The 27,189-nt window shown below is 48.6% G+C and overlaps 2 protein-coding genes across 2 annotated transcripts; both read left to right on the forward strand.

Moving 5' to 3' along the window:
* The first annotated feature begins 75 nt into the window (after positions 1–75).
* On the forward strand, positions 76–4,436 carry EI90DRAFT_3156983 (uncharacterized protein). Its single transcript, XM_039066084.1, has 9 exons — positions 76–540; positions 593–806; positions 861–1,282; positions 1,333–1,509; positions 1,576–1,944; positions 1,992–2,184; positions 2,238–3,648; positions 3,702–3,848; positions 3,903–4,436. Exons 1-9 carry the CDS (start codon positions 369–371, stop codon positions 4,230–4,232), a joined length of 3,435 nt encoding a protein of 1,144 aa, XP_038912317.1. The 5' UTR covers positions 76–368; the 3' UTR covers positions 4,233–4,436.
* Positions 4,437–25,146: 20,710 nt separating this feature from the next.
* On the forward strand, positions 25,147–26,058 carry EI90DRAFT_3072915 (uncharacterized protein; the record flags this gene model as incomplete). Its single annotated transcript, XM_039061408.1, has 2 exons — positions 25,147–25,206; positions 25,263–26,058. Coding segments are annotated over exons 1-2 (750 nt in total), but the record flags the coding sequence as incomplete, so codon positions are not given.
* Between the last annotated feature and the right edge of the window lie 1,131 nt (positions 26,059–27,189).

Genomic DNA, 27,189 nt, shown 5'->3' on the forward strand with positions numbered 1-27,189 from the left:
ATCGCACACGAAGCTTTTCAAGAGACCCAAATTACATAATGGATGCAACTTTTTTGTTGATTTCATCAACAGCGGAACGAGCCGAGGCCAGCGCTCCCAGTCCTCCCTTTATGAGGGCAACAACGACAATGCAGAGCAATCATGAAACCGAAATTCGGCAATATCTGTACGGTGTCCTAGAGGAGTACATGAATGAACACATTCTAATTGATCATGTCGCTTATTCCACTGCCATGGTCGCTGAGGTGGGAGTACTCCGAGGCGTGGCAACGCGTCTAATGAGTTCCCACTTCCTTTAGCTTCTCTCTCAATGCCTTCGTCTTGTGCCTCATGACCATATCGGCGTCTTCGGGCTTCCGGAGATACCCATGACTAGACTATTTCGTCTTTGCAACGTGGTGGAGATCCAGCCGCCTACTGTAGAGCGATGGACTATGGATGCTGATGATCAACAGTATCTGCGCGACCATCTAAAGTGGAGGGCCTCTTTTCAAAGTTCGAAACTGGAGTCGATGCGTATGATAATAGAGTGTGATCCAGGTGCGGTGCTATCAATGGCATCTTGATTTAGCTCCAATTCCTCTTTATCCAGAATGTGGAAATAATAATAGAAGGCCCCTATCTCCTCCTTTGGTATCCAGGCAGACGGCACGGAACACTCCTCTTTTGACTTTGGATGCTGCCAAGTCCCGCATTACTTTGTTCCCTAAAAACCATCGGAACATGATGATGGCTTGCTTCTTGAAGCCTGTCGGAGTGACTGCCATACTGGACGATGACACTTTGAAGAATGCGGATGAAGAGCTGTTAGTAAATTATTTCTTCTGGATCCGAGGATTCGATGTTCACTTCATGTTCAGGAGTCGGGAAATTGATCATCACCCAGACGAGACGCGGTACGCGGAGCCGCTTAAAAGCTCATTGCCAAACATCACCCGACCTGGGATATCTGGGGGCTCAATTCCACTCGCCGTCCAAGATTTCCTTTTCCACCCAGACTCACCTCCCATCATGGTGCCTCGCCCCATCACACCTCCTCTGTTCCCCCGGGACAGTGATCCTCTTCGAAAACGATGTGGAATACCTCATTCATCTCCACCATCAACCCCAGCCCGGGCACCGGGTCTATCAGAAAGACTCCGAAACTTGGAATCTCCCGCGCGCCGATCGCGCGCCGTTTCTGCGTTTCCCGAACTGGTTGGGAAGTTCGTTCCTCGTGTCAAGTTAGAAGACTTTGAGACCAATCTCACAAGAGAGAACATGGCAGTTGTGGATGGGTGGAGTAAGTGCTCTTATTTTGTTTGGTGGGTATCCCTCATCCCGTTTCATTAGCTGCGTATGTTCCCGCCGCTGCGGACTTTGTCGCCTCGGATCCACCTGTACCTTCTCTCATCGCTGACCAGAGCGCAGACGATCCTGAGAGCGATGATATCGATGAAATATTATGGGAACAATCGCCCCAGCCAGAAAAGCCATTCTTTTCAACCATGGTTGCTGAGTCCCGCATGGGTCCGTCAAATTGCACATGGAACGATGTGTTTCATCTCCTTACCATTATTTTTCATTTTGCATCAGATAATTTCCTTATCCCCCGAGTTCAGAAACGGGGCTTTGGATCCGCTTCTTTGATTCAATCAGACGAAGTTCGCAAGAGACTGCGGCTTGAAGATACTATTGTTCCGTTTGGGAAAACATCTCAAGAACATACACCAGAAGCGAATGTGACCTCGTCGATCAGTGAGGCACTCACGAAGGACGAGATATCAGTGGGGCAGCCTGTGAGCGATAACGATGAGGGATATTTCGACACATTCGACAGCGAGATAAGGAATGTGTACCCGCTTGGAGACAACTCCGACAAGAGACGGAAGTTTAATCCATATGCTATCATCATGGATGTCCCCCTTGAGGACGAGGATGACACAGGGACTTTGCTACTCAAAGGTAACATTCAAGGCACTAACGTTTTATCGTAGTTTCATTCTTTCTAGTTCCCCTCCTTCCCGAACCGAACGCTCGCCCTGTTAGGATCCCTCAGCTCACGGGTTTCAAGGATCTACTTGCTCCGCCTTCCATCAAAGGGCTACCTAAATCACACGGGGTTGACAATTCAAAATCGAAAAATGTCATCCGACTCGCCAAGGTTCAAGACCTTGCTCCACTAAATATTGAGCTATCCTGGAGGTGGGAAGACTTTCTTCCGTAAAACCGTCAGGGGTCTAACGGAAAATCCATAGCCCGTTCGTCACCGGAACCAAGGTTCTGACTCACATGGACGCGGCGGATATTTCGATGGACGATTTCGATGGAGACGAGATTGAGCTCAACAGAATTGTGATGGCAGCTCAGGCAATTCAACCTAAGCAACGCTGGAGACAGGTCGATGAGCTGGATGACTTGACTTTATCCAAAACTCGTTCGGGTCTCTTGCGTTCTCTGGGTGGTTTCCTACTTACTAGGGCCGAGAGATGCCAGCTGTCGGCCCGATCGGGTGTGCTCTCTCAACTCTCCAAGGGAAGAAATGATCTAGTTTCGTCATCTCCCCAAACAACCGGTCCAATGACGGCACAAGATGTAACAAAGACCCAACTTCCCAAAGTAGCTGACGACTGTCCTGCCAGAGATATGAGACCACCAAATTCTTCGATCTCTACTCCGTCAAATCCAATTTTGGTAATGGAGTCTCGGACTAGCTTACAGCGACACAGCATCGAACAAACTCTGAATCTGGCTGTACCTTCTGCAACTCAAAAGGAGTCTATATTTGTCGCTGGCCGTATATCTATAACACCTACGGACAGCAATAGCAGCGCAGTTGCGGCATACCGTTCTGAACCAGCCGCGTCACTTGTTGCGCGTTTCCGCCAGCTGCAGGACCCATCAATAGTCTATGAGCCACGAGTTGATACCGCACCTACGACACTTTCCCCAAGTACCCGCGTGCGCGAAGCCCCCGCTCATGTGGACCCATCACCCACAAGTGTCCCTTCGGAGATGATTCACCCCAACTCCTTGCTGATCCCCCAACATTGGATTACACCATCTCAGCCACACCGATATATGGTATCATTGAACCTGATTCAAAGGCGGGCTGTCACTGCTGCTCTGTGCTCTCATACTTGTAATATTACGCTAGCTGAACGCGACAGGTTGTGGTATAACTCGAAGATCGATTCGTCTTCTGCAGTAAAGCTACTCCCTGATGGTCCTGACGTACTCATCGACTCCCATACTGCTGTGCTCCTTATCACTCTTGCATCCATTATTACTGTCGAAGGGGGCTTACGGCAATTACTCGAGACACTTTCCCAGTCCTTCACTCGAGTACTGATAGTTTTCGAAGCCTATCCGAAGTCAAAGGCATGTCATGTTGAGAGTCCCGAAAGCACAAAGGCAGATCATGTTCTAAACATGTTCACGCCTCCTGTGTTGTCGGCTTTCAATCGCTGGCGTCGATTACTCGACATATCAGTTGCGATCGATAGCATTAACACACAATGTAAGGTTGACTGGGTTTTCGCACGCACACCCAAGGAAGCCGCCGAATTTATCCGCCTGCTTGGAGACCATACAGAAGAGCATACCGATGCTGTCCTCCGCCCGCATCTGTGGGATAGTCGAGAGTGGGTGCTTGAGGATCCCACCTTGGTTTGCGCGCGCGGTTTACGAAACATGAACAATTACTTAATACTGCCTGGTAGGAGGAGTGCGATCTCACCATGTTTCCCGGAATGAACTGTTTCTGTTCTGCGATCATTTTGTCTCGAACCACTCCCGAGGAGTTCCTTGACTTTGCCCCTCTTGAGCGCGAGCAGGCATTCGGACCATTGATCGGGCATAAGCGGATCGTGAGCACGCCAGGAATTCCCTTCATACTAACTGCTTCATGTCCCCAACATTAGACTGCTGTCAACGAAGAGCTTGCTCGCCGTGAGGCTCAATTGTCGAGCAGCATTCCGCCTTCGATGATGTCCGACAGCGACATACAACCATCTGCCGAGCCGGGCTCGTATGAAGGGTGCAATCCTCAACCGATCGGACAGCCTATTCAGCCAGAACCCGATTTTAAGCATCCTGCAAGCGCAAACCACGATAGCGGATATGTATCTTTTGAAGATAGCTTCACCGCGACCCCTGGGTATCAATATCTCGGATCAGACATCGGCGAATATAACATGGCTCAAAGCTTTCTTGCCAGCGGGCATGATTGGAATCGCCGCAGCCTTCTGTGACACCAGTGGACGGTGAAGCTACACCGTCTGTCAATGGCTAACCATGTCGGATGCAATGCTTGCCATCATTTCGAACCCACCCCTCATACATTCCACCACAGTTCCTTTGTGCTCAGCTGTAAAGATATCTGAATCCAAATACTTGTGAGAGTCTCAGCTTCGGCAGTTGTGATGGGGATGATACTACCATGACATGGATGGGCGGGGAGTGAGTAATCAGATGAGAGTGTCCAAACGCCTGATGCGACATCCTTTGTCCCGAAAGGCAGATACGCCCATCCTAAAGTTCCAAAATTCCAGGCCGCCATTTGACAGGATAACCTACATAATGGTCTGAATATTAGTGCTCCCTCTCTTGCCGGGATAACAATGCCTTGTACAACTTGTTTTAGCAAGAGGGCGCAACGCTTTCTCCTGGAACAGAAAGCTAAAGGTAATGTACATATCATGTAAGTTACAGGGTAATGGGAATGATAATGAAAAAAAAAGTATAACCCACTAAATATTGACCCGTTTGACCACTCTTATCCCCGTGGGAATCCATTCAATAATGGGGTATGGATGTCCGGTAAGGTCATGAATGCGTGCATCGCTCGATGCCCTCTACCTGTACTATATCTTACCAAATTTAATTCAGTATTACCCCTATTAGAATTGATTCTGAGTTTACGGAACGGGCTTCCAATTGCCGATTGAGGCCGTTAGACCCGGCGTAACTGTCCATTAGACTGTATACACACCTTTGCTCAGTGCACCATAGCTATTGCGTATTATTTGAGCCCCCTGATAGATAGCGTTAATGTATTGCATTAGCCGCCCAGCGCTCATCTCGAGTTCAGTACAACCGCGACCCCGTTTCACCTCAACATCAGCTATAACATTGTTGGTACACCATCATTGGCCATATAAACTAATTTGAACCCCCAATGAAAGGATGGTAGTGTCTAGGGAATATTCATTACCTTGCTTGCAAGGTCTCTTGTGTCACAAACCTCTCGGCACTAAGAGCGTGAGAACGGAGCGGGACGGAGCGAGAGTTGTGAGATCATGAGAAGCGAGGTCATGAGCAAGAAGATCACGAGCCACAAGTCACAAGATCACAAGAAGTCAATTCAGGTTGGCAACCTGTGTTGACCAGTTGAAGGATCCGTCTTCACTGGTCAACTCCTTATATACATGAAAACAGGCTAACACATGCGAGATGAAACAAGAGAGACATCCGAGTCATACAGGTAGTCGCAAAGCTACATGAATTGAGATGGAACTGAAATAGGCAAGACACGTGAGATGAAGACATGTGAGACGTCCATCAAGTCCGCTCCCACTCGGGGTTACGGCTAAACTGTAACATCTGAACATCTTGCATGTCCACAATTCGTGGGAATTCTGCAAATGTATTGACCCTGCAGTTCTTTTCTTTCTGGCTCATTTGTCCTGCAAACTCTGTAGCGCAAATTTAGGCCCCAAAGGGCTGTGCACAAGATCCTCTGTAACCTAGGGTCACCATGACAATATGACTTGTACATATAATTCGGACCACTTTCACTATAGTACCGCTCAGGCAGTAAGGCAAGCCACCTGGCCCCTCTGCAAACAATCGATTGTTATCTTGAGCACTTGTAGCTAAAACTGTTACAACTATGTTAACTCAGACTTCAGACACCCAGTCGGCTCCTGTAAGTACAAGTTTGACTCACTGCGCATTCGTCTTCACTCATTATTCCAATCTCAGTTTGAAACTCACACACATCTCTCCAGATGCGATTGTACGCTCTAGAAACCTTTCCTACATGCAATCCACACGTGTGCGACTCTCAGACACGCGCCTGTGCTGATTAAGCCGTTCTCACTCGAAATTCACATGCCTGCATGCTGAAGGAGAGAATGAAGGAAGGTCAGTTGGGAGGTTCAAACAAGACCACCACCAAGCTGTTCCCTGGTTCTTTAGTTAGGATGGGGAAGTGTACTAGTATTATTTGTTGTAAATATAGTACCAATCCGAGTGTTTTGGCTAATTCTATTTTTATGGGTTAGTCTAAAGTTTCTGGGAATTGACTTACAGATAAACCGAGCCCTGCAGAGCTGTTCCTTTATTGAAATTTCTTAATTTGTCTAGGTGTAATTCTGTGCAGCATTGTTTAATTTGGAATTTAACTTGAATTAAATCTTCTACTTGGTGAAGTTTCAAAGATTCTACTCAGTTAATGGATTTGGATTGTGTCTGGAGTGTCCCTTGAGTTTGTTTTATTTTTGTCTTATTTTATTGCTTGTTTTAACAGTAGCAAAATAACTGTTTTGTGTTTACACTTTGAAATCTGGAGTGTTAACCAGCTCTCCTGTTGAAATATCTACTTAATATTTCTCTCCTTAATTGCTGCCTTTTACTACAGTGGCAATCTTAACTGTATATCACTTTTTCGCACTGGAGTGACAACCAGAAATGCTTGAGAAAAATAATACTCTATTTTCTTACTTCTCTTAGGGGGGCAAAAAGTTGCAGAAAGGGTCTCCCTTTTATACTCCTTGGGTCGCCTTCCTTTTTCACGCTCTACCTTGTATTTACAGGATTTATTTACAGTGTATTTTTCTCAAACTGAATAAAAAATGAAAATTTCATGCTATAGTTCTACTGCACTTTGCTGCGCTGAACTGCGGCTCTACTGTGGTCAGACTGCACCTAGAATCCTTATTGTCCTTCCTTGCCTAAGCTATTTTAATGGTTAATTAGAACTTGACTGCGCTGCATTTGTCGCAGTTTCCTATTTCAAATTCCTCATATTTACCATTAAATTCGCTATGACTCGGTGATTCTGAATTCAAACTTCGCATTACTATGCATACGGCTGCACTGAGACCTTCAGCTGATTTATTCCATTTTTATTCAGTGACATTTAGTTAAAATGAGACTTGAAATGGTAAATGAGTGAATTATTCAGGTTTAAAACCGAAAGAAAAAGTTGCTAGTAGTCAAGAATTACTCAAACGAATGTATTATAGCTCTCCACTTCATTAGAATATCGTTCCCTAAAATTCCCGCCATGGTCCATCGTAGTTTAGTGGTTTTCGTGGATTTTGTTCATCTTCCTTGATTCCCCTTTGTATTATCACATCCTAATCCTCCATATGTGTTGTTCGTTGTTATAGTAGGTCGTCCTTGAAGATATCATATTTTTATGTATTTTATTTAGGGCTCTGGACCTCTTGAAGCTGTTTTCCCATGCATTTTCAGGTTTCTAACTTCATGTCCTTGTATCTCATTCATTTCTGGATGGTTTCTCACGTTCTTGGTATCATAAATTTTCATTTATTCCCACCTTTCCAATGGTACTAAAGTTGTGTTCTATTTCCTGGTATTCATCGAGTTAGCAAAAGTTCGTGCACACATTTGGTAATCACGTGCATCGTTCCCATAGTCGTTCGTATGCGAACGCTGTTTCTGTTTAATTGTTCCGGATTTATGGTATGTGCGGGTGTTTATATCCTTCATATGGGCTTCTGTGATTTATTTCAGATTTTTCCCTCATGATCTAAGGTTGTTTTGCACTTTCTGTGCTTTGTTTTGACTGGGCTCTTCCTTATTTGGATGGAAATTGGTCTTCGCGATCTGCCGAAGTGCAGATCTCAGTTCCGACAGCAGTTCCCTTCGCATTGCCACCCTCATGTGTCATTAAACATGATGCAGATTTCTATATTCCTGTCATGGGTATAACTTCACAACGGCTGGACCGTTTGGGCTGAAAATTTGCATAACTATAGTTCCCTATTTTTCATAATTTCCGTGTAAATTTCGTTGTATGTTTTAATTATGGATACTTCGTAAACATCGTCTTTTCCCTGAGCTCGGGCTTTTGATGTCTGTCATATCCATCCCCGGCCATCAACTTCCGATCCCTCCGATTCCTCTGGTTTACTTCCGCTCCTTCCTCACTAACCTTGGAGCTCCCGTATTCCGCAACCCCCTCGGTACCCCTCAATGGTCACCACCCCCTCCTTTCAATTTATTACCTACGCCTCCCTAAGTATGGAGCCCCAAAGGCTTCTGGACAGCTCCGACGTCCGCTAGCGCACTCCCGCCTCCGCTGGACAATACACTCGCTTGCCCTGCAAAGCCCACCTTCAGGCCTATCCCTCCTTTCCGTTTCTGGGTTATCGCCTGCCTTTCCGCTAACCCCGTAACCCGACTCATCGGTAATATTCAATCGGCTAATGTCTAAACCCCGTTAGCTCCGCTCCGCTCGGCTCCGCCATTTGCGGACCGCCCTCGCTGTAACTATATATACTTAACTTGTACATAGGTTACACTCCAGTAATAAAATCGACTAGAGTTTACCCTCTTCAGTTCTGGTGGCCAGTTAGTAAGTTAGGGCATGGATGTGTTTACTAGGCACAGCGCTCCTGGCATAAGTCGCTGAGGCCGAAGCCCTCCATCACAGAGACACTCCTTCGTCTCGACCTGGTCTCTGACAGTATTTTATTACTGCCTGACTAGTACACGTCTTGTATGGCACCAAAAGCCCCTCGCACTCGTTCGCAACTATGCACATTAGTTCCCAACTCTGCCTCACCGTCCCCAGAACCCTCACAGCCTGGTCCTAGTCGATTGGCGAGAAACCCAGTTGAGTTTCGAAGCTTTTCTAATCTTGAAACCCCTCTCCCATCGACTCCGATCATGCGTCCCATTAGGAATCGATCACCAGTTGCAGATTCCGACTTCGGAGACACCACGGAACAACCCATAGACCCCGTCCACTTCTTTGGACTCGGTTCTGAGGTCCCCAACTTCGTCGACCCTCCTCCTGCTGATCCTCCCATCCCCACTGTCCCAACCGCTGATGATGCCGAACCCATCCCCAACGTGGCTATTGCACAATTAGCCCAAGCCATTGCCAGCTTGGCTCGTCACACCAGTCGTCCACCACCTCCACCATCCTCTGCTCTCCGGACCAAGGTCCGTGAGCCCGAACAGTTCGACAGGAAAGATCCCCGAGAACTCCGAGTATTTCTGGTCCAATGCGAACTCAATTTCCAGGACCATCCCCTCGCTTTTGCTAGCGACTGCGCTAAGGTCATCTTTGCGCAGTCCTACCTCAAGGGAATGGCCCTCGATTGGTTCAAGCTGGATCTATTATTCGACCAAAATTCTACTCTTCGTCCGCGATGGATGAATAACTACCAAGAGTTCGTCAATGAACTTCAAACCAACTTCGGTCCTCACGATCCTGTGGGCGACGCCAAAGTTCAACTAATGACCCTGGACATGAAGGACAGGCACCACATCAATAAATACGTTGTCGAGTTCAACCGACACGCCTCTCAACTTCATGGTTATGGAGAAGTCACGCTTCGTCGTTTTTTCTATAACGGATTGCTGGAACGTATCAAGGACAATATTGCCAGAGTAGGTAAACCTTCTACTCTTTTGGAACTTCGCACCTTGTCACAAACTCTCAATGCGCGCTATTGGGAGTGTAAATCTGAAGTTACACATCACACAAAACCTTCCTCCTCTAACGTTTTCAACAAGTCCAACACCACTTCTCATCCTGACCCCGTTCCTTCCTCCTCCTCTTTCAACTCTGCTTCTGGTAGCAAGCCTCTGAAGGACAACAAGAAGTCCGAGGCCAGCTCCGCTAAACCGGACCTTTCGTCTAAACTCGGAGACAACGGCAAGCTCACGCTACAAGAGCGTAAGCATCGTCTCGACGAGAAACTTTGTATGTTCTGCAGTCAGTCTGGCCATATGGTCAAGGATTGCCCCAAGTCTTCTTCTTGCGTGTCTAAGGCCTGTTCAGCCCAGACCAAGGAGCAAGGATCCGCTTCCGCAGAAGCAAAAAAATTAGTCCACACCTGTCAGGGATCGGCCCCTGACCCCGCTGTCAGGGCACCCAACCACACCCCAGAACCACCTTCCCAGACTTCCCCCACTTCCCAGACCTCCCCATCCCTACATATCTCTCACAACTTCAGCCTGCATGTGAGCCTGCAGGAAAAATCACGTGGGTCAAGGTGAGCAACTCGCCTTAACCCACGTGACACCTTTTCCGAGTCACGGGAACATGCTCGGCTTCTACCTGGAGTCACGTTATGAACTGTACAGTACACTTCCTTATTATAGTAGCCAAGTGGGGAATAGGGAAACTTACCCTTCTTCTCAACTCAATCCCCGCTTAGGCAAGTTGTAGTTACCCTCTGTAATACATGACAACTCAATCCCCGCTTAGTCCCTTCAGTGAGTTTGAGGAGCTGAGGACAGGGTCTAGCGCTGAAGGAGCGGAGCTGGATCACCTTATGTAACCAGTTTCCTATGTCCAATAACGATATTAGAGTTTTGTGCTGATTTGCGTACTGACCGTGTTTTGGTTGCCAAATATATGATTGTTCACTGTCTAAACAACAATAAACACCCCCCAACGATCTCACCTGACGTATAGATCGTCTACAGATAAATTTTTATATTGACTTTACTATGATTTCTAGTCAATTTCACACCTAGATACACCACTTTTCAGTAGGACGTGATTTTCCTGATAATTTACTGAAGGAAAACTACTAATAAAATAATTCCGCAATAAATGTTACTCAATACAGGAGTGACCAAACTGCTCTTTCTATCGCTTAGAGTGCGTGCTAGTTATCTAGCAGGTTCAGGATCGCTCACTTTTCTCCTGTGGTGTGATAACCAAGTATTGCTGAGAGATTATTCAATTAAGAAGTCCCTCCACCAAATTCTCACTAATTCTCACTATGACACTTTTGTTCAGCTGCGTCTAACTGACCCTAACTCACGCTTAGAGTGACGTGTTAGTTTTATATTAGCTAACAACTAATATTTGCTTTTATCTTTTGGAGCAAACGAACCAACCACTGGTGAGGAGAATTAAACTTTTATTTCTACCTGAGGTTTGAGAGGGGGCAGAAGCGGTGGCCTTTTATGCTTTTCAGAGGCCTCTCTACTCCCATGCCTCGCACTAGTTACATGTGCTACATTTGTATTATAGATAGTTCTAGAATGATATAGGGGCTTGGGCTGTGTAAGCTTAATAATGGACTTAGGACATGACTCAGCAATAAGTAATTCATTTCTTTGTCTTTTGGGCCGATCTTAGCGGGATCTTGTAGCGCTGAAGCTATGCTCTACACCGCCTTAATTACGAACGGTTATCTTTAGAAATGACTCGGCTATAAAGGAACTTTCTAGACTGTTCTCTAATTGACCCCTTTTTGTGAAGCCACATCATTACTAATGTTCTAGAGCCTTCCCAATTAATTAACCGATCCGCGGACTTCTGAATCACTTCATGCTTATGATCCGAGATCCAGATCATCAATCATTCCTTTGTTCCGATTTATTTGAGCTTAAAATCAAAAAGTTTTGATGAATCATGGGAAAATATACAAGATCCGGTTTTTTAGCATTTTCTCCTCTTCTGATGCGATCAAAAACTGTCCGCCCGCGTCGGGGAATACTCTGTCATATGGTATTCGGTCCGCCAGACTTCCGGGCGCCAATATATTTCCCTTGAGTCACATTACTTTTTGTAAGAATTAGCAAATAAATATATATGAATTATAAGGTGTTTCGCCGTTTGAGCGATATCTCCGTCAGTTTTGAAGCTTTTAGAATGAAACAAAACCGTGGATAAAGTTAAGAAACAGTCCTTTCAGATGGTAAAAAGATTACAGTCAAAAGTTTACTGGTTCCCGAGATATTCACATTTCTTTCCCAATGTTACTTCTTATTCTGTCGTCTATGTGCTATTTTCTTGTTGTAGGGATATATTCTTTGAATATTACACCTATGCCAAGTTCTAGGCATGATTGTAGTAGATTAAATCTCATGCTACATGGATGTAGATAATTTATAATGATCTAATGTCTGTCCAGTCTCATAAAGATCATGAGATCTGTTAAATGTCTGAACTTGTCACCTGTTCGTTGACTATTCTGATAGATCATTGTTTTATTCTTTGAATATTATTTCTCCTACAGCGCCCAACCACCCGGAACATCGCACACACCTAGGCCTGAGGTCGGGCTGTCCCTGATTGAGGACCGAGCCCTGACAACACCCCTGTGGACTCCGCATGGACCGGGGGTTGCAATCCTTCCTTCTGTGCGCTCAAAGAAGTGCGTTTAAATGCGTCTTCCATCTCCAACTTATCCTCCCTCCATATTCCCATTTCTTTTTCTCATTCAAATGGTCTATTTTCCCCTCTCAATGTTGACCCTTCGGTTAATGTTCTACCCGTTGTAGATAGTGTTGCTGATGTACCACTCTCTCCTCCGCCCCCTCTGACTACTTCCGTAGATCGATCCACCTCTCTCTGTTTCTCTTCTTCTGTCCCTTCTCCTCCGTCCAATGATAGGACACAAAATAAACTTTTTCGCTCCTATGAGAACGTACCCGCACTCATAGACTCCGGGTCTTCGGACTGCTTCATTGACGACACATTCGTAAAGAAGTTGGCCTTGAAGACATACCAGATTAAACCCCTACAACTACGCCTATTTGATGGTAGCACCAACTCAATCATAACCTGTGCCGTTGATATTCCCCTCCACTTCGCTTCCGGAAACATCACCCCCATGACTTTCTTTGTCACATCACTGGATGGATCTTGTTCCTTAGTCCTAGGACACAACTGGCTTACCTGCTACAATCCATTGATTGACTGGGTCTCAAGCAGTATTACGTTCCGAACTTCCGAACCTACCAAGACAGTTACTCTGAGCTCTCCCCTGTCGTCCGACATCCAACCATCTGATGTTTCGCCAGCACCTCAGTCACAGGCTCCCACTCCTCTGTTACCATCTATCGAGTTTGTCAGCTGTTCCGCATTTGCGAAGGCTTGTCGACTTGAAGGATCAGTATCCTTCAGCCTAACCATCCCTTCCGAGGAAAGCCGCTTGAGGGCTGCCTCACCCCACACCGATTCCGTCGACCTCTTGGCCGTTCTGAAGGAGTATCACGAGTTCGCGGATGTGTTCAGTAAGAGCAAAGCCTCGATGCTGGCACCGCACCATGAGTACAACCTGAAGATCGACCTTGAGGAAGGCACTTCACCACCCTTGGGTACTATGTACTCTCTCTCTACTTCGGAACTCGAGGCCCTCCAGGCATTCTTAGATGAACACCTGGCCTCCGGGTTCATTTGTCCCACTACTTCCGCTCACACGGCACCGGTCCTCTTTGTCTGCAAGATGGATGGATCCCTCCGTCTCTGCGTTGACTTCTGAGGGCTGAACAAGATCACCAAAAAGGATTGCTACCCACTCCCCTGCATCTCTGACCTCCTTGACGCACCTAGCCATGCTGTCAGAGACTGGATTTTGTCAGAGACTGGATTATTGTCGGAGTCGGAAATTGTGGCAGAGGTCTGTTGGAGCGTGCACGTGCGGATATGTGGGTGGAAATATGCGGTGCGTCCGGAAGCGCTGTTCAAGGTTAGCAGAGTGGGATCGCGGCCTCAGCGACTCAGGTGGAGCGCTGTGCCCTGAGCTTGATGTTGTAGGCGGGCACAGCCAGTACTGCACAAACGAACCGAATATCGCGATTTCCCCATCCCTGCACATCCCCACTTCACGAAACACATCACACACGTCCTCATATACCATTCCTACTCTTCCATGATTTTTTCCTATTTTTCCAGACCAAATTCCCACGCCCACCCAGCAGCGCGGCCACACTCAGACTGGATTTCACTTATCTCAGCAACCACTGCACCGATTTGGACGATATTGGTACCATTGGAAACGCGTCATTTAGGAGTATTAGGATCCATAATTAGCGGGAGTTCATTGGCGATGGATAGAGTTGGGTATTTTTTGGCTGGAAATCATTTATTGCTTTATTGTTTTCTTGATTATTGTTTTCCCTTCTTTTTTCCGATATTGTTTGTTGCCCATATGATCCACCTAAGCACATGGGGCACATCGGATATTTTTTATCATTTTTATTTGATCATTTCTCATATATACCTGTACATGAGGATGTATCTACTTTTCGCCTTGGATTAGAAACCACCGAGTTTGCCCCTCCCAAGCTAGTAGGGAGTATTACGACGAAGAACATCAGTAAGAAGACCTCTAGATCAGTCCTCGCTTTAGTGTCACCCAGAGAGGTGGGGTGAGAGATTGATTAGAGCCACCCACGCACTGCACCGGACCATTATCACCATTACCCCTTTTTTTCCTGACCTGCTGGATACCAATCCGGTCCCTGTCCTTTCCTGTTTTCCTAGTGGGTTAGATCCCTAGCCCACTTACAATGTTTGGGGGAGATCCCATATTTACAGACTGACACTTACAGCGGACTTCAAACAAGACTTGTGGGCAGAGCAGACCTGTAGGAGGAGTGTGGACTCCGTGAGCACGGACTCAGAGGGGGGGAAGCCCCCTTTGCAGAAGGAGGGACTCAGACCAGATGGGGGGGTACTCTAGTTGATTTCAGACTAAGGTCCCCAAAAGTATTTACAGGATATAAATAGGCAGGAGGGAAACACAGAAGGACCGGTCAGTCCGGCGCGGTCCGGCGCGGAAATAAGCAGGGATTGTCAAACTGAATGAAGGACAAGAGCCAGGAAATGGGAGGCAATGAACTAAACAAAAGCGGATCAAATGCCAATATTGACAGGTAATAAGAAGTGCATCAGCACATGGATCAAGTGCCAATATTGGCAAGTTAAGTGAATGAATGGTATGCTGCCGAGTGACAAGATGGCCAGAGAAGAGCAGAGGTCAGCGCGCGGCGCCGATACAAGTCCGCAAATAAGCGGGGTCGGTGCGGTGCCGACACAAGTCCGTGAAGGGACATGGAAATCAGCACGGTGCTGACAAGTCCGCAACAGAGGGTGGTCCATGTCAGGGATCAGCAATGACCCTGGACCCTATGCCGGCTGCGTGTATGCGCGTGGGAAGTATGCCGGTAATTCCCATCTGCTCCGCTTACCTAAGCCCTGGTGACCCGGATCATCTCCGGCATTGTTCTGGAACATTCTATGATCACGTGATTCTATCGGCAATCTGTTTGGTTTCCTTATTGCCGGACTCTACATGTATATAGCTGACCCTAAGATGGGGACATCCCTTTCCCCCAGCTTTAATCACAACTAGGTTATTGGAGCATCTTGCGCGAGCACGGCACGTCCCCTGACAGTCCATCAGTGCCATCACAAACAAGGGCAGCATGATGGCCAGCAAGGTCGGAGGGGAGTGTTGGCCTGACCACAGGGTGTGGAGGGCAACCAGGAGTGGCAGAGGTCCAGAGGGTGTGGAGGTGGGCAGAGGTACAGATGTGGGTGGAGGTCCGGATGTGGGCAGAAGTCTGGATGCGGGTGGAGGTCTGGATGCAGTGCATGGTTGATAGGGCAGGGGGCCAGACATCGGATTGGGGGCTGGTTGGATTGGGTTTCGGGTCGGCGGATTCGCCTATCGGCATTGATTCGCTGCTGACGGAGCCCCAGGATTTGTCGGTCGTGACACGTGCCATGGTCTACACCAGACTCGACCTCCGGCATGCTTACCACCTGGTTTGCATTGCAGCAGGCAACGAATGGAAGACCTCCTTCCGCATGTGCTATGGTTCCTATGAGTGGCTGGTCATGCCATTCGGTCTCACAAATGCACCTGCAGCCTTCCAGCGATTCGTAAACACGATCTTTGCCGACCTCTTGGACGTTTCTGTGGTAGTCTACCTAGACGACATCCTTACCTACTCGGAAGACATGACTTCACATCAGGAGCATGTCCAAGAAGTTCTTAGGAGACTCCGCAAACACGGCCTATACGCCAATCCGAAGAAATGCAAGTTTCATACGGACACTACGGAATATCTCGGATACTGCCTCTCTCCCTCCGGACTCACCATGTCCATCGAGAAGGTCAAAGCCATCCAAGATTGGCCTGAGCCCCGTAAAGTCAAGGATGTCCAATCCTTCCTTGGCTTCACTAACTTCTATCGGCGTTTCATCCACCAATACTCTGACATTGTGGTCCCCTTGATGCACCTCACATGTAAAGGAGCCCCCTGGTTATTCTCTGATGATTGTCACTCTGCTTTCAACACCTTGAAAGAAGCCTTCACCTCTGCCCCTATCCTTACACATTGGCTACCCGACGCCCCCCTCATTGTAGAAACTGACGCTTCTGACTACGCAATCTCCGGAATCCTGTCCATCCGCTGTGATGACGGAGAGATCCGCCCCGTCACTTTCCGCTCGAGAACGCTCTCGGTGCTGGAGCTCAATTATGACACCCATGATAAGGAACTGCTCGCCATTCATGATGCATTCTGATTGTGGCGTCATTACCTTGAAGGTTCAGGAACCCCAATCGACGTCGTCACCGACCACAAGAACCTCGAGTATTTTTCCACCACCAAACTCTTGACCCGGCAGCAAGCCCGCTGGTCGGAGTTCCTCTCCCAGTTCCACATGACTGTCCGATTCCATCCCGGAAGACTCGGAGTAAAACCGGATGCATTGACTAGACGCTGGGACGTCTATCCCAAAGAAGGGGATATGGACTATGCTCGCGTCAACCTGCAGAACTTCCGACCGGTCTTCACTTCGGAGCAGCTCACTGCGTCCTTACGAGCTACATTCCTAGCTGCCACAGTAATCCGAGCAGCCATACTCGTCGACACAGAGGCTCTTCATCGAGACATTCTAGCCTCCCTCTCCTCCGACACCACAATCTCTTCTCATCTCGCTTCCCCCAACCTCCCCAATTCCCGCTGGTCCGTTGATGCGAAGGCCTGTTGAGGCTGGACAACCGCATTTACGTTCCGGATTCTAACAATCTCCATCTCTGCGTTTTGCGAGACAAACATGACCACCAACTTTCTGGACACTTCGGTCAAAACCGGACTCTGGATCTAGTGCGTCGTGAGTATACCTGGCCGGGCATCCATAACTTCGTCAAGAGTTACGTATCCTCCTGCACTTCTTGTGCCCATGCCAAAGTTCCCGTCATAAGCCTTATGGCTTGCTCAAACAACTCCCCATCCCTGAACGTCCTTGGAACTCCATCTCCATGGATTTCATCGAACAGCTACCCTCCTCTTCCGGATCCACTTCCATCTTGGTTGTCGTGGACCGCCTGTCCAAACAGTGCATTTTCATCCCTACCCACGACACCATCACCTCTCCGGAACTGGCCAAGCTCTTCCTCCTCCATGTGTTCTCCAAGCACAGAGTTCCTTCCCACGTCACCTCCGACAGGGGTCCGGAGTTTGTCTCTCATTTTTTCCATTCACTTGGTAAGGCCCTCGACATCCACCTCCACTTCACCTCCGGTTATCATCTGGAAGGAGACGGCCAGACCGAACGGATGAACCAGATGCTCAAGCAGTACCTGCATATCTACAGTAACTACCAGCAGGACAATTGGTCCGAACTCCTGCCTCTTGCGGAGTTTGCATACAACAACGCTCCGAATGCCACCACAGGCGTCTCCCCATTCTTCGCCAACAAAGGCTACCATCCGAACATCACCGTTCACCCAGAGCGAGACCTGACATCAGTACGCGCCCAAGAGTACTCCGTAGATCTTGACTCCCTCCATCACTTCCTTCGTGAGGAAATGCATCTCGCTCAGATCCGTTATCAGGGCCCTGCAGACTCCTGCCGGAGTCCTGCCCCAGCTTTCAAAGTAGGAACCTCGGTCTACGTAAAGGCCAAGTATTTCCGCTCCACCCGACCTTCCAAAAAGCTCTCTGAGAAGAACCTCGGCCCATTCGAGATCATTGCCCGCTGTCACGGCCCCGCAAAGTCCCTGCCCCTCTACCACTTTCTGCACCCCCATTCTCGCGCCCGTTACTCGCGCCTGTTAATCTCGCCACTGCCCATCACTTAGCAGCGCCGATAGTGGTTCCCGTTCTATGGCCCCATAGCAGCGCCTCCTTCGTTCTCCCACCACCACTTGAGTTCCTCAGCCATTCGGCCGATACCGTTTTATTCTATTCATTTGCTTAACTAACTAGCGGTTGATATGGTCGCCGTTGATCTGCTCCTTATTGACATTCCTTTATTGACATTTGATTTATGCATATATTGACATTCTGATCCGCGCGCCTAGATTGTCAGCTGTCAGGGCACACCCACCTGACCCAGCCCCACCTAACCCGGTGCCCCACCATCTGCTCCTCCTGACCTCCCCCCTCTTCCCCTTTTTTCCCTTCCCTTTCTTCTTCCCCTTCTTTTCTATTCTCTCTCCTCTTTATTCCTTTCTTATCACACGGACGACTTCCTTTGTATCAATGTACCATTGACCCGGCCGCAGTGTAACGCGCCCGAACCCGGACACACGGACGACCCCCCGCATACCGGACGCTCCTAGGACCTTTTACGGAGGTACCCGGACGGAGGTGGCTGTGTGCTTGGATGACGTGGCGCTTCCCACATGGCCTTCAACCACATGTATATAAACACAGCCTAAGTGGGAACTGAGAAGCAACCTTCTTCTCACATTTCCCACTTTAGGCAAGTAGCTTACACTTCCCCTGATAATAACAATAACACATTTCCCACTTTAGTCTCAGTGGCCAGGGACCCTTGTCTGCTTCGGGCCCGTTGTTACACAGGCCCGCATCATACCTACCGGACCCTCAGCCTCGGGCGGTACACCCGGGCGCTCTCGACCCCGGGTCGGTCCCTGACATCGGCCTATTCATTCTGCCTCCCAACTTCACCGTCCTCTGTTCCATTTCCCTGGTCCTCATCGCTCTTTTAGTTCTGTCGTACTTATCATCCCGCTCCCATCCCGTGCCGGACCGGCTGGTCCCTTCTCTGTTCTCCTTTCGTATTTATACTTGTAGTTTACTGTCGATGTACCTTAGTTCGAATATCGACTAGAATTCCCCCCCCAAGTACCCTCACCTTATGTTCACCTCTCAACTTCATCCCTGCTTAAGTCAACGTCGCTGCAAGGTCTTTCCCGCTTACGTGAAATATGGGACAGCCTAGAACACATGGCGCAACGCTCTGGCCAAGTCATTGAAGCCGAAGTCCCAACCCCCACGATGCCTTGCAACAGAGTAGTTCATTAGCTAAGTGACCACTTACGCCGCTGTACTCCGCTCCGCTTCCTGCGATCACCTCGAACACAGTTTCTGACACCCGCGTTGGAACTCACTCCCTCACCCTCTGCCTGCCGGAAAACATGCAAGCCATTCACCCGGTATTTCATGTCTCGCAGATTGAACCCTCCGTCCTGAACATCATTCCGAACCGCCACCAGCCACCTCCGCCTCCCATAGAAATCGAAGGCAAATGGAGTACGAGATTGAGGAGATACTCGACTCCAAGATCGACCAACGTAGATGCAACAAGTTGCTCTACCTGGTCAAGTGGCTAGGTTATGAAGGGACCGATGAGGAGACACAATGGCTCCTTGCCGGGGAACTCATCACGCCTCCGACCTCGTCGAAGCATTCCACTCTCGGTACCCAGATAAGCCTGGACCCAAAGCCCCTTAGGAACCCCGACTCCTCTCTCATCTCTCCTTTCTCTCCACTCCTCACTCCTTTTTGTCAGGGCACACCCGCTTGACCCGCCTCCACCCGGACCCACCTCACCGGTTCCCCTTCTCCCACCCTGCACCCCTCCTTCATACCCCTTCCCCCTCTATCCCTCTCCCACTTCCACTTCTATTTCTATTTCTATTTCTATTTCTATCTCTATTTCTACTTCACATGGACGACCTTTCCCTTATATCCATGTATTATTGACCCGCCCACGACGCGCACACGACATGCCTAGCCCCGGACGACCCCGGACGGCTCTAGGGCACAACCTAGTGTGCGCACATGCAGCATACACCCTCGGGATCCCCCACAGGGACACCCGGGTGACTGCAGCTGTATGCGGGGTGACGTGGCGACCTCATGTGACCCAAGCCGCATGTATATAAACACACCTGGGGTGGGAACCGAAGAAGTAACCTTCTTCTCAACATTCCCACTTCAGGTAAGTAGCATAGTTCCCCTTTTAATAATAACTCAACATTCCCACTTCAGTCTGAGTGGCCAGGGATCGCCGTCCCACATCGGGGCTGCCAGTACGCACGCCCGATCCACCCCCCATGAGGTCCTCAGCACCGGACGCTACGCCCGGACCGCCTCGACCCCGGACGCGACCCTGACACGTTTTCAGTTTTTCTTTTCTGTAAGTACAGCTCCCCTCACCTTACTAATTCTGGGCCTTCAAGGGTTCAGGCCTAAGAAGGGGATACTGTCATATCCATCCCTGGCCGATCCCTCCGATTCCTCTGGTTTACTTCTGCTCCTTCCTCACTAACCTCGGAGCTCCCGTATTCCGCAACCCCCTGGTACCCCTCGATGGTCACCACCCCCTCCTTTCAATTTATTACCTACACCTCCCTAAGTACGGAGCCCCAAAGGCTTCCGGACAGCTCCGACGTCCGCTAGCGCACTCCCGCCTCCGCTGGACAATACACTCACTTGCCCTGCAAAGCCCACCTTCGGGCCTATCCCTCCTTTCCGTTTCTGGGTTATCGCTGCCTTTCCACTAACCCCATAACCCAACTCGTCAGTAATATTCAATCGGCTAATGTCTAAACCCCGTTAGCTCTGCTCCGCTCAGCTCCACCATTTGCGGACCTGCCCTCATGTCAGGGCACAGCCCCTGACCCCACACACCCTCAGGTACCCTTCCCCCATTTTCTCCTATTTTTCCCTTCACTGTTCCACAATCCCGCATGCATGCAGACCCGTGGGAACGTTCTGGGCGAGTTACTTGCCCAGAAACCATCACAGCCACAACCGTGGGAACTTTCTGGGCAAGCAGCTCGCCCAGAATCTTCCCACGGGGGGTGCCAATTATGGAAAGTCGGCAAAGAGCCGAAAACTGTATAGTTCCCGACTCCCATTTGTAGCGGCTTCACAGGAGGTTGAGAAGGTGACCCTTCTTCTCAACTCATTTCCTGTGAAGGCTGGGGCTAGCCCCCTCAGTGAGTTTGAGGATCTCGGACTGGGACTAGATACCCCAGTGACTAGGAGGATCCCCCTGGGCCCGTCGCGGAACGAGGGCCGGGCCCTGACACCTCGCTGTAACTATATATACTTAACTTGTACATAGGTTACACTCCAGTAATAAAATCGACTAGAGTTTACCCTCTTCAGTTCTGGTGGCCAGTTAGTAAGTTAGGGCACGGACGTGTTTACTAGGCACAGCGCTCCTGGCATAAGTCACTGAGGCCGAAGCCCTCCATCACGGAGACACTCCTTCATCTTGACCTGGTCTCTGACAATGTTGCTATTCCCATTATTGGATATCTCACTAATGCATGATCCTTTTATTATGAAAATTTGGGTGGATTAAGATTAGATCCCTTCCTTTCTAATGGGCTATCAAGCTCATCTCGGTCGTTACTGGTTAGTCTTCGCGCTTGCTTTTTAAACGTTGTCCTCGTTTTGCAGGAGTTTTAGTCATATCTCCATTGTTTATGGGTAGTTTTCCCTGTAATTACTTTCATTGGGTCCGTTTGGGGGACATCTACATTTCCTATTATAAACACGACTTTGAATTTTGCATTAGTTCCTGAGGAATCCTTGTTCCACAGTACTTCCATCCTTGGCTACGTGTGCGGATGTGGGAAAGTAGTTTCCATGGAGGTTCTCTGATTGTTTCTATAGTCAAATCTTGGTCGATTGTCCTAATTCTTTCTTTAATATTTTTTATAAATTCCCCCGAGAATTCCGTCTTGTTGATGCTAAGCTTGAAGTATTTTTGCTAATTTTCTTTCTTTCAATTTATCGCATATAGTCATAATAATTCGTAAAAATTCGTAAAAATTCATTAAAATTCAGGTCCTTCTATTTTCTCATATCTACTTGTCGTATGGGGTTTTTTGATTTATCTGGCATATTTCCATAATGGGTTTCCATAGTGTGACCATTATTTCTCCTACAACGCACCTAGAAACACATGCTTGTACCCACTCTGCTTTCTTCTCTGTGTTCATGGCTCCCCAGGCTCAGACCCATGACTTTTGGGCCTTCCACACACATCTTCCACGTCCCCCACCTGCTTTTTTGGCAACACACATGATATTTGCGCCTGCGCATGCTGAGAAACTCGTGCCAGCACATCCTAGTCCAGCCACATGTGATATTCACACACTGATGGCACTCTACCTGTGTATTTGCCCTCCGACACACTCTCTCTCACACACGGCTGTGGAAACTCACCATGTACTGGCTTGATGGTAGGGATCCCCCCCTGGATGATTCTGCCTCGGGGCGGTGAGGAATACTGGGAGACACCTGAACGCGATGAGGTGATAGAGAAGGCTCACAATGCGATAGGAGTCCTTGCTGACAATCTCAAGGCTTCTGTTGTTTTGGGTGATCGCATGCAGTGGTGGATTTCTGCATGTGAATATATCAACGCTGTCATTGGGATCGTGTGTCGCGAGGCTTTGTGGAGTTATAGGGATGAGGGTGTCGGGTATAACACATGTAAGGATGTGTTTGAGTGGCTGGGTGCCATTTACGCTGAGTGGACTTCTATTCCTATGGTCCGCTTGTATGAGCTCGCATGTGAGCACTATCTGAAGTCCCTTCCAATGGATCTCATTGTCCCTCTAGCCTTTGTGTTAGAACTTGCGGATTCGGACGACTCCGGAGTGGAATCGGAGACTTAGTGTGGAAGGACCTCGGCCTCAGCGACTCAGGCGGAGCGCTGTGCCATTGCTGGTTGTCCTAGGGGTCCCTAATTTTGGATCTAGCAGAGGGAAAGTCTCTTGGGGGGAATTCAGGTCGATTTCGGACTGAGGTTACAAGTTACTAGGTACATTGTATATAAGGAGGGGTCCGGAATCAAAAGGAACAAGGGTAGGACAAAAGGAGACAAAGGGAGATGGAAAGAGGAACAACACCGAGGGTCAAGTGTTTGACTCAATGGTGTTTCCCAAAGGAGGAATGAAGGGAAAGGCCAAGGAGGAAGGAAGGAGGATGGGAGTCGGGAATGGCTAGCTGACTGAATAGAAAGGAAGCAGCAGCCCAAATAGGAATGAGGGAGAATAGCAGAATTGAATGGAGCAATGCAATAGTTGCAAGGTCCGACATAAGTCCGGAAAGTCCGAACTCGGAAGTTAAACTCCGGAATATTGGCAAACGTAATTAAATGGAATGAGCTAACCAATACAATGGGTATAAGTGGAGGTGGGGTCAAAGTCCGAGGTCGGAGCTAAGACCGGAGGTTCCGGAGACAGAGACGCAAACGGGATTCCGGAGCAGAGGTCCGGAGTCGGGAGCATAGGTGTTGCATACTCGTCTGGAAGGTGTCGAGGTTGGGGTCGGACCCGGAATGTTCCGGAGTCGGACCGAAGGTGGTGTTGGAGCTGGAGGTGGGATAACCTCTTGGGAGTTGGCAAGGAGAAGGTGACGGAAGGGAAGTAGGGCTCCAGAAGTCAGGTTCGGAGTTCCGGGAGCCCGGAGCAGAGGTCGGGATTGTATGGATATGACACTTTGCCACATTTTGCCCATCCCTTTCCCCTCTTCCCCTTGATCTTGTGGCTGACTCTGCACAAGCTGACAACAAGCCAGAATCAGATAAGAAAAACAAAGGTGGGAAAAGTACTTAGTGTGCTCTTGCCACCACAGGTGGCATCCACTAATCATACGCCAGTGTAAAGTACGCATGAGACAACATGACACCAGTTGGTTTGATGGGGTATAGGAAGTGAAAAGTGCATTCGTTTAATCGGATAAAGCTAGGGGAATGAAGAGCATTGGCAAAGCTAACTGGTGGCGGGTAATGGTGAATGTAGCGTGCTCATGGCAGACAAAAAGAAAAGGGAAAAGAACACCTGTGTGCAGAAAGATATTACCAGTTTGAGGAAAAGATCGATGATGTTGGCAGAAAACATTCCTGTTCTGCTAACTTCACATGCAAAAGCCTTATCATAAGCAAGGTCAGGGCTGCACAGCAGCCATTTCTAGTGACATGGATATGTCGGAATTATCAATGTGCGTGCTGCAGCCATGTGACATCACATGTTAAATGGTGTTTGAAGAAAAAAAGTAGCATCTAACATTGTTTTAGCATGCCATTCCCTGTCAACTCATGTTCTGTAGCATAATTAGGTATCTTGGAGCTAACACAAAAATCAAATGAATAATCTTAATTCTGATGGTTCCCTGCCACGTTCATGCTCATCACTGTCCAGAGTGATCCAGGGGCCGATTTCCCACTAAAAACCCTGTTCAACTCACTTGCAGTATCTAGCAACACCCTCAGGACATTCAGGTGTTGCTCTGCCATGCTGAGAGGTCAGGATCAGAGCTAGGGATTGAATTGAATATCAATCAGCATCTTATGGTAATTGGCGCATGTAACAATGAATTAAGTTTGTTTTTACATCGGTATAGACCATTGTGCTTGCTGTACCGTTAAAATGCTCAAACAGTGAGAAACGGCCTGACACAGAGCCCGAAATAATAGAAACAAGATAACAATAAATTCAGACAACTCCGCTACAATAAGACAAATAGACAAATATATTTGGCCAACTCCGCTACAATACAGCTCAGGAATGACTTAAAAAGTCATCCCGTTGACAAACAAACAAACATAAAATAGAAGAACCACGACCGCAACATCATTAAACTAGAAAAGGGAGGAAACTAGATAAGAGAAAACCGCATCTGTTGTGCAATGCCAAGAAAAAAGATGAATACCATAAAATACATGAATATGAACCAAAAAATCTAATGAAATTGTTGGGGGGGGGGGACTAAAGCTCAGGCAGCACCTTGGTGAGGAGTCGAGAAGACACTTGAGCCAAAGGCTATCAACAAAGAGCGTCTAGAACCCAAATAAGCGTTGAGAGCAACGCTGGCTACTAGATCTACTGGGTAGTTCCGATGGAACTAGGCAGTTCGCTGAACTACCACACAGCCTGTGAGCCACAAGCCTGGTGTCCCCAGAAAACGACTCATGGAGTCATGGAGGTAAACCCACTACCACCTAGAAATCCCCCCCCCTGACAGAGATGCCACCAAAATAGACACTCCCCCTTAATGAACCACTGTCTGTGGCCCCACTTACCTCAGAAGATGAGAATACACTGGAGGCCCTCTTCTCAAACAAGAAGAACCTCCACAAACAAAAGCTGGCCACCGAAAGCCCAACAACCATACCACCCCAGCCTATTACCACAAAGGCCACAAGCGAGGACGACAACCTCTGCAGCTCACCTGATGGGCCCCCCAGTCCCCTAACAATCAGAAACTTGAGGTACATGACCACAAATACAAGGGACACATTACAACTAGACACAAGAAAGCATGCTAGATCCCCGACAGCTGCCAAATTACAAGGACTGTCCAGAGCGCCTCCTAGAATCCATCTCTGCAAAAAATCCATCATAAAATCAGGGACCAGCACCCAACTCTACCCTGGAAACCTGGACGCCCCCCAGGATGTCTTCACAATGGCGAGTACGAACGAGAGCCAGAGCGAAAACATGCTCCGATCAGACATAACTCCCTCTGAGTACCCCCCCCCCTGGCACCCAGTAACCAGTGCTGAGGACATTAATGAGATGCAAAATCTAGCCATGTATGAGACCACAAAAGCAGAGAGACCAAAAGATGGAAAAGAGGACTACAACTGGATCACCCTCAGACATGACCTCGAGAAATTCATAGCACATGGACTCTGCCCATCCTGCCTGCTAGAAGGAGCTAACCCAGCCAGAGCTGAACACAGAAGGAGCTATCCTGGCCTTGCCACTGGATGCAGCCTACAACGAAGAAAACACATGCAACTTCCAAACTAATATGGAAATCTTCATCGAAAGAGCCTTCCCGAACCAAACAAAGAGAGTGAGAATCATTCCCCCCTCCCCTGCTGAGGTAGGAAAGAAAAACTATGGGCAGTACGCCCAACTGTGGGGCTTTCTAGTCCAAGGTCTTAACCCACCCTATGCCGACCTCCTGGTCAACAAACACCTCTGGATATGCCGGAAATTTGGGTTTATAGCAATAGACCTAAAACTTAGACCATCAACCTTTGTCACCTCATTAATTGGAATGAGCAAAAGACTCAAGGATGAGGAGGACATTGTCACAGCCATCCAAGACACAATCGTGGACACGAACAGGTTATTCCTCTCATTCCCAGCATGTCAGGGCACACCCGCCTGACCCGGGTCCACCCGGACCCACCCGGCCACACCACACCTGCTCCCCGCTGTCCAACCCTCTCCCTCCTCCTTCCTCTGTCTCTCCTCCTCTTTCCTTTCTCTCTTTCTTCCCCTTTCTTTATCTCATTCCTCTCATCTTCCTTTTCTTGTTTATTTCCTTCTATCTACATGGACCACCCTCCTTTGTATCAATGTACTATTGACCCGTCCGGCCCACACACCCCGGACGGCTCCCCGCTGTGCCCAGCATGCGCGCATGCAGCGGACGCTCTCGGGATCCCCCACGGGGATACCCGGATGCCTGCGGCTGTCTCCGAGGGTGACGTGGCACTCGTCATGTGACTCAAGCCGCATGTACATAAATGTACCTGAAGTGGGAACCGAAGAAGTAACCTTCTTCTCACATTCTCCACTTCAGGTAAGTAGTATAGTTTCCCCTTTTAATAACAATAACACATTCTCCACTTCAGTCTAAGTGGCCAGGGACTGCTGTCCCTTCCCGGACCTGCCAGCATGCACGCCCGGTTCGCACCCCGCGAGGGCCCTTCTGCCGGGCGATACATCCGGACCCCCTCTACCCCGGACGCGTCCCTGACATAGCACAAATGGACATGACATCCAAGCCACCCCACAAGGATATGCCCTGAATGGAAAAGACACTGCAGACAACATAAACGAAAAACAGAAACCCACCACGGACAGTGCAGTCACCATGTGGGAAATCCATGTGCAACCCCCCCTCAGCGTGCTAACTGACACCCAAGACTCCCTTCACAACGAATGGATT

Source organism: Cantharellus anzutake (genome assembly GCF_015039405.1).
Source record: "Cantharellus anzutake strain C23 chromosome Unknown EI90scaffold_52, whole genome shotgun sequence".
Classification (NCBI taxonomy): Eukaryota; Fungi; Basidiomycota; class Agaricomycetes; order Cantharellales; family Hydnaceae; genus Cantharellus; species Cantharellus anzutake.

Bases quoted from the DNA above. Each gene is read 5' to 3' on its own strand.
- EI90DRAFT_3156983 (XM_039066084.1), top strand. From the start codon at position 369: ATGACTAGACTATTTCGTCTTTGCAACGTGGTGGAGATCCAGCCGCCT. The intron at 807-860 runs GTTAGTAAATTA...CTTCATGTTCAG, and splicing joins AAGAATGCGGATGAAGAGCT to GAGTCGGGAAATTGATCATC. The intron at 1,510-1,575 runs GTCCGTCAAATT...ATTTTGCATCAG, and splicing joins GGTTGCTGAGTCCCGCATGG to ATAATTTCCTTATCCCCCGA.